Genomic DNA, 7,299 nt, shown 5'->3' on the forward strand with positions numbered 1-7,299 from the left:
CATTTACATTTTTTTTTTTTTTTTGAGACGGAGTCTGGCTCTGTTGCCCGGGCTGGAGTGCGGTGGCCGGATCTCAGCTCACTGCAAGCTCCACCTCCCAGGTTTACGCCATTCTCCTGCCTCTGCCTCCCAGGTAGCTGGGACTACAGGTGCCCGCCTCGTCGCCCGGCTAGTTTTTTTTGTATTCTTTAGTAGAGACGGGGTTTCACCGTATTAGCCAGGATGGTTTCGATCTCCTGACCTTGTGATCCGCCCGTCTCGGCCTCCCAAAGTGCTGGGATTACAGGCTTGAGCCACCGCGCCCGGCCAACAAAGAGTAATATTAAAAGCCAATGATTAATGTTTATACTAATGATTGATAATTATCCATGATTTTTATATCCAATTTGTATTATGACTATTTTCATTTTAACTATTTTCTTTTCTTTTCTTTTTTTTTTTTTTTTGAGACGGAGTCTCGCTCTGTCGCCCAGGCTGGAGTGCAGTGGCGCGATCTCCACTCACTGCAAGCTCCGCGTCCCGGGTCCACGCCATTCTCCTGCCTCAGCCTCCCGTGTAGCTGGGACTACAGGCGCCCGCCACCTCGCCCGGCTAATTTTTGTATTTTTTTTTTTTAGTAGAGATGGGGTTTCACCATGTTAGTCAGGATGGTCTCGATCTCCTGACCTCGTGATCCGCCCCTCTTGGCCTCCCAAAGTGCTGGGATTACAGGCGTGAGCCACCGCGCCCGGCCTTTTTTCTTTATTATACTGAAACAGTTTGTGTCTTCAGTCTCTTGCCTTGGTACCTAGGTGATCCTCCGCCCACAGATGAAAGCAGAGCGCTGCTGACATTGGTGTCTTCTCCAGACGTACTTGGTGGCCCAAATTCTTTCCCTTGGCTTTACAAGTGAGCCAGCGGTGTCCTGCTGTCAAGCCTGAGAGATGATGGGCACAGGCGACACTTTTTAGGACATGCGGATGTTTTCAGAAACAAAACAAGAAATGTTAGCCCTGAATTCTCCATTTCACGTGTTCTTCCTGATATTAACCACACATTCTTTCTAACATTAACCACCACATCGTCTTTTTGCAATAATCTTGGCAGGGGAAAATATGCTAGCCAGGGTCCACTAAATCGATTTTAAGCACGGAGGATGGGTCACACCAGGCAGTTCAAAAGACCCGTCCCTGGGCTGGACGCGGTGGCTCACGCCTGTAATCCCAGCACTTTGGGAGGCCGAGGCTGGCGGATCACGAGGTCAGGAGATTGAGACCATCCTGGCTAACACGGTGAAACCCCGTCTTTACAAAAAAAATACATAAAACTAGCCGGGCGAGGTGGCGGGCGCCTGTAGTCCCAGGTACTCGGGAGCCTGAGGCAGGAGAATGGCGTAAACCCGGGAGGCGGAGCTTGCAGTGAGCCGAGATCTTGCCACCGCACTCCAGCCTGGGCGACAGAGAGCGAGACTCCGTCTCAAACAACAACAACAAAAAAGGCCCGTCTCTGCGGCAGCGGAGACCCTGCCCCTCCTCCGTGTGCCCACTCCTTTCCGTCAATCACCGCAGCGGGGAGCAGCTATTTGAATGTCCCCGCCCCCTATCTGAAGGCCGCCCTGCCATTGGCCCCGCCCCGCCCCGCCCACCGTGGCCAGACTTTCACGTCCCGCGGCCCCAGTACGCAGGGCGGAGACTGTGCCGACATGGAGTTGGGGCTCGCGGGCCGCCGGGTGCTGGTCACCGGGGCGGGCAAAGGTGGGCGGCGGGGAAAGGTCGGTAAAGGCCAGCGGAGGGCAGAGGCGGGCAGGGGATGTCCTCACTGAGCCGCGCTCCCGGCAGGTATCGGGCGCGGCACGGTCCAGGCGCTGCACGCGGCGGGCGCGCGGGTAGTGGCTGTGAGCCGAACACAGGCGGATCTTGACAGCCTTGTCCGCGAGGTAGGCCCCGCCGGGTCCCAGGGCTGCGAGGCGGCGAGCCAGGAGGGGGCGCCAGCCGGCGGGGGCGGTATCCCTGTGCGCGACTTCGCCTCCCCTCGCGAGCGCTGCGCTTCTCACCGCGGCCTGGGCGCCGTCGCACCGTCTTCCGGGGCTGGTGGCCTGCGTGGGAGGTCGGGTGGCCGGCAGAGCTGCCAGGGCTGCCGGGCTCAGAAAGAGGCCGAAATGGCTGCGGAGCAGGCCCCGGGCAGGAGTCGCTCGGACGCAGGGAGGAAGTGAACCGGCCGGAGGTAGCGCCTGGCTGCTGGCCCCACAGTCCTGACACCTCCGGAACTCCTAACTCCTTTCCTTGTCCAGCTGAAAGGGCACCAGCCCCAGTCCCCAGCTGTGCCGCTTGCTGGGCACAAAGCCTCTGGTAACTGCCCCCTGATACACACAGTGCCCGGGGATAGAGCCCGTGTGCGTGGACCTGGGTGACTGGGAGGCCACCGAGCGGGCGCTGGGCAGCGTGGGCCCCGTGGACCTGCTGGTGAACAACGCCGCTGTCGCCCTGCTGCAGCCCTTCCTGGAGGTCACCAAGGACGCCTTTGACAGGTGAGCCTGTGAGGGCGGAGAAACCTCAGGGAGGGGCTGTCCCGGAGGAGGCAGCAGCCCTAATCTCTGACCAGGGTCTGCCCCTCGGCCTCTAGATCCTTTGAAGTGAACCTGCGTGCGGTCATCCAGGTGTCACAGGTGAGCTGCCCTGCGGGCTGGACGAGAATTCTGAAGAGTGGTGCCAGCTCTGCCTCACGGTCTCACTGCAATTTCAGATTGTGGCCAGGGGCTTAATAGCCCGGGGAGCCCCGGGGGCCATCGTGAATATCTCCAGCCAGTGCTCCCAGCGGGCAGTAACTAACCATAGCGTCTACTGTGAGTACCCCAGCTGTGCCTTCAGCCCCACCCCCACCCCAGCCTCACCCTCATCACCAACCCCAGCCACAGCCAGCTTGGGTTCCTCTTCACAGGCTCCACCAAGGGTGCCCTGGACATGCTGACCAAGGTGATGGCCCTAGAGCTCGGGCCCCACAAGGTGAGCAGGGCTGGGGTACCTCCCCCAACCTAGGGCACCCTACTCGCCCTGCTGACCCCAGCTGTCCCGGTGTAGATCCGAGTGAATGCAGTAAACCCCACAGTGGTGATGACGCACATGGGCCAGGCCAACTGGAGTGACCCCTACAAGGCCAAGACTATGCTGGACCGAATCCCACTTGGCAAGTTTGCTGGTGAGTCAGGTGGGAGATCAGCCAGCGTGGTGCCAGCAGCCCCTGTGCGTGCCCTGGGCAGGGGTGGGAGGGAAAGATGGGCGACAGCCTCCTTCATCTATGCCCCTGACCCCCGCCCTGCCCACAGAGGTAGAGCATGTGGTGGATGCCATCCTCTTTCTGCTGAGTGACCGAAGCGGCATGACCACGGGCTCCACTCTGCCGGTGGAAGGGGGCTTCTGGGCCAACTGAGCTCCCTCCACACACCTCAAACCCCACGCCGTGCCCATCCTACCCCCAATCCCTCCAATAAACCTGATTCTGCTGCCCAGGCTATATGCTATTCCTAGGCTGCGAGCAGGTAGCTGGGGGCTTGGGGCCTGGTATGGAATGCGGGCAGAGACCCATGAGATTCATATTCCAATCCAAGGCGGAGCCCGGCTCCCACTCCTGAGGTCTTCAGGCCTGGCCAGTTTGCTGTCAGGGAGGTAGGAGGCGGTGAAAGGCCAGCTCCTAAAGAGGGTGGTGAATGTCAGCAAGGTTGGCCTTTGGACCTGTCCAGAACCTCTGGGGTGAGACAGTGTGTGCATGTACGGGTTGATCACCTGCTCTGTGAGTGTACGGTTGGCTCCTCCTCCTTTAAGCTAATGAGTAAGACAAACGGGGAAACAAGGAGGATGTGACGCTTCTGCACTTCGTCAGTGACCTGAGCCACTTTGTTGAATCAGATGGTCTTTGGATACTAGAACAGCATTTCCTCAACTTGTGCTGTTCACAATGTAATGAACAGACACAGCACCCTGAAGTCTAATCTACAGTTTAATCATCTTAAGTCTAGACAAGTAACTGTAAATCAAGTCCCAATGTGAAGAATTTGCCAATTCCCATGGTGTAAACACTCCTACCACAGCTGATTTCAAGCTACCAGTTAGATGCCATTGAATGTGGAGCTGGAAGAGATGCCCTCAACACCCCATTATGTGGTGTCTGTGTCCATAGGTCCTGCAGATGTACATAACCCAGGGGCAGAGAAAAAAGCCATGTGTGCAGAAATAACTAGGAAGTGATGTTTGTTGATTTTGCTTTTAATAACACAAATTGTAAACTTCTATAACTTAATTGTTAATGATCATTGACAACTGGCTAGCAAAATTCTTGAGAATTCCGCAGTCGGCTTTCCCGAGCCAGTAGGAGCTGCCCCCACACAGTACCAGGCGGAAGCAGACGGTGGCCCCTCCAATCCCGAGTGACTCCAAGCCTGGGACCTTGGTTCAGGGCCCACCGTTTCTGGCTTCAGCATCAGCAGACTGTGCTGGGTTGCTGCTCTCTTTGCTTTCCACACCACACCCCGACCCCCGTGCCCTCCTCCACCCTGCCCCTCCGCCTGGATTGCCCTTACTCCCAGTGCCAGCCAGAGGAGCCGAGGGATGGGGGGAGGCTGCCCTGGCTCCCATGGGGCTCCATGAGGCCTGACCTGCTTCAGCCTCTTTTCAGACTGTCCCAGTCAGCACAACAGGAGCTGCCTGAGAACCAGGCCTGCCTCTCCCCGACATGTGCCCTCCCAGAGGCGCACATCAGCCTGAGGGAGGCCTTGTACACAGCCAAGCTAACATCCCAAGCGCTCAATGCACGAGCTATTGCTTTGATCTGGGTGGGCTCCTTTGGGGGCTCAGCAGGCCCCTCTTCCCTGGGGTGGGGTGGAGGAAGCTTAGTGCTGTCCTCTAGGAACTCGGCTCCGAGGTGAGGTGCGGCTGGGGTGGCAACCTGCTTTGCACCATCACTTGGGGGAATTAGGAGCAAACCGCCCCAGGGCAGAAGGGCAGGTAGTGAGAGGCAAGAGGTGTAGGTGGAGAATGTTTATTGTATAAAATAAGAAGGGGCCGCCCCGCCTCGGGGCGCAATGGACAGAACTCCCCCCCACCCTCCCCCTCCAGGGAAGCCCATCCTGGGGCTTCCCTGCACCTGCACCTGCCCCTGCAGCCCTGAGGGAGACCCTGCTCCCTCCTGGCCTCCGGCGGGGGCCAGGGAAGGCTGGAGCCACACCCCAGAATGAGGCAGCAGAGAGGACAGGATCCTGCCGCCCAGCCTCATCCCCATGCTTCCCCCCTGCCCACCCTAACCGCTCCCCACAGCCGACTCAGGGACACCACACGTCTCGACACAACAGCAGACACGTCTAGGGCTGCTCCCCGCCAGCCCTCAGGCTCAGGTGTGCCAGGGCTCTAGAAGACCGTGCACTTCTTCCCTGGCTTCTTCACTGGGGGCGGGCAGAGCACTGCGCGGATTGCCTCGTCAAACACTGTCTTCAGGCCCCGCTGGGTCAGGGCTGAGCACTCCAGGTACTTCACAGAGCCTAGGCAGTGAGGCGGGGAGACAATGAGAGTCGGGTACAACGAAGCCTCCCCACCCCTCCCCTGCATGCCGCCTGCGCCTACCCACCAATCTCCCGGGCCATGGCCAGGCCCTGTGGGTAGGTGATGGGCGCCAGCTTCTTGTCCCGCAGCCGCTCAATGGTGTCCTTGTCGTCGCGGAGGTCCAGCTTGGTGCCCACCAGGAGGATGGGTGTGTGGGGGCAGTGGTGCCGCACCTCCGGGTACCACTGCAGGGACAAACGCTCTGACCCCTAGGCCCGGAGTCTGCTACCCCAGCCCCACCTGAGCAAGTCACGGCCCTCGGGGACTTTCCCCACTGCTCCAGAGCTACACTTGGCTCTTCTTCCTTAAAGGGGTGACCAGGGGCGTATTTGGTGGGGAGATACTGAGAAAAAATACGCAGCCAGAGAACCTGGAGACCTCCCAGGGCCTCCCAGCCAAGGCCCATTCTCAGCAGGCAGGCAGCCCCTCCGTTCTGAGAGCTGCGCCCACCACCACTACGCCACCCCATCAGCCCCCACGATCATTTTCAGACCCCACCCCATGTGCCTACTCCAGGCAGAACCGTATCTCAACTGCCTCTAAAGGACAACTTGTCGGGGCAGGTTCTGGGGCAAGCCCTCTCCCCACAGGGGCCCCCAGCCTTGCCCTACCTTGGCACGAACGTTCTCAAAGGAGGCCGGGCTCACCAGGGAGAAGCAGATCAGAAAGACGTCCTTGGGAAGAAGGTGGGGCCTGGTGGAGTGGTCAAGGGCTCCCCAGGGCACTGCTCCCTCCCTCTTCCGGACCTCAGGGACCCACCCAGCTCCCGGGGCTGGCCCCGTTGTCACCTACAGTTTGGGGGTAGGAAAGTGGCCGCAGCCGATCATAGTCCTCCTGCCCCGCCGTGTCCCACAGCCCCAGGTTGACCGGCTTCCCGTCCACCATCACGTTGGCCGAGTAGTTGTCAAAACTGCAGAGTAGTGAGGGCAGGGTCAGGGCTTCGGAGGGGTCCCAGAAACCCCTGGCCCTGCCGGCCTGTGTCTTGGGTTTCACAACTCTGCACGGAACTAGAACTCTAGCCAGCACCTCAGCCCCAGCCGGGAAGCCCAGAGACAGGGCCACCTGAGCCGACATGGAAGCCCAGGGGAGATCCTGCCCATGAATCCCCCATGCCACACTCACACGGAGGGCCTGTGCTCTCCCGGGAAGCCCCCACACTCACACGGAGGGCCTGTGCTCTCCCGGGAAGCCCCCACACTCACACGGTGGGGATGTACTCTCCGGGGAAGGCGTTGGTCGTGTAGCTGATCAGCAAGCATGTCTTCCCCACGGCGCTGCGGACAGGGCAAGCCACGTGGCTCCCAGGCCCGGCCTCGGACCCTCTGCCCAACAAGGGCAAACCCCTCCCCAGCAGCCAGAGGCGAGTTAGGGTGTCTGGGGTGGAGACGGGGGTCCCAGCCCACCAGATCCGCGGCGACCTAGGGCTGGAGGACGACCAGGGCAGGCCGGGCTCCGGGGGCTGGGGTGGTGAATGGGGGCGCAGGGCGCCCAACATTGGCGCCCCAGGCAGAGGCCCCGACTCCGAGGGTGGCGGCAGGAGAGGGTGGGGCCGGCGAAGGGTTCAGCCCAGGTGAGAGGCCTGGCCCCACCCACTAGGAGGACAGGGCGGCGGCCCCGCCTCACCGGCAACCAGCCCGGGCGGGAGCCGGGCAGCATCAGGTGGGCCCGAGCTGGAGGCCCGCGGAACCCGCCCCGCCCCACCCCGCCCCCCTCGGCCCCGGGGCGCACGCGG

General features: G+C 60.6%; 2 protein-coding genes across 3 annotated transcripts; one reads left to right on the forward strand and one right to left on the reverse strand.

The window, feature by feature from the left end:
• The first annotated feature begins 1,617 nt into the window (after window positions 1-1,617).
• DCXR (dicarbonyl and L-xylulose reductase) lies at window positions 1,618-3,485 on the forward strand. The gene is made up of 8 exons (XM_017879207.1): window positions 1,618-1,733; window positions 1,818-1,915; window positions 2,352-2,506; window positions 2,602-2,644; window positions 2,722-2,821; window positions 2,917-2,981; window positions 3,057-3,174; window positions 3,302-3,485. The coding sequence occupies exons 1-8, from the start codon at window positions 1,682-1,684 to the stop codon at window positions 3,403-3,405; spliced, it is 735 nt and encodes a 244-aa protein (XP_017734696.1). The 5' UTR covers window positions 1,618-1,681; the 3' UTR covers window positions 3,406-3,485.
• A 1,509-nt stretch (window positions 3,486-4,994) lies between these two features.
• Window positions 4,995-7,259, reverse strand: RAC3 (Rac family small GTPase 3). Of its 2 annotated transcripts, none has more exons than XM_017879206.1 (5): window positions 6,770-7,259; window positions 6,360-6,477; window positions 6,179-6,241; window positions 5,589-5,752; window positions 4,995-5,506 (listed from the first exon to the last, which is right to left on the reverse strand). In XM_017879206.1, the coding sequence occupies exons 1-5, from the start codon at window positions 7,060-7,062 to the stop codon at window positions 5,446-5,448; spliced, it is 699 nt and encodes a 232-aa protein (XP_017734695.1). In that variant the 5' UTR covers window positions 7,063-7,259; the 3' UTR covers window positions 4,995-5,445. The 2 variants fall into 2 exon arrangements, with proteins under 2 accessions (XP_017734695.1, XP_017734694.1); XM_017879205.1 differs by having other exon boundaries at window positions 5,593-5,752; window positions 6,770-7,254.
• Between the last annotated feature and the right edge of the window lie 40 nt (window positions 7,260-7,299).

This window comes from Rhinopithecus bieti, unplaced genomic scaffold (assembly GCF_001698545.2).
Source record: "Rhinopithecus bieti isolate Rb0 unplaced genomic scaffold, ASM169854v2 scaffold_9899, whole genome shotgun sequence".
Taxonomy (NCBI): Eukaryota; Metazoa; Chordata; class Mammalia; order Primates; family Cercopithecidae; genus Rhinopithecus; species Rhinopithecus bieti.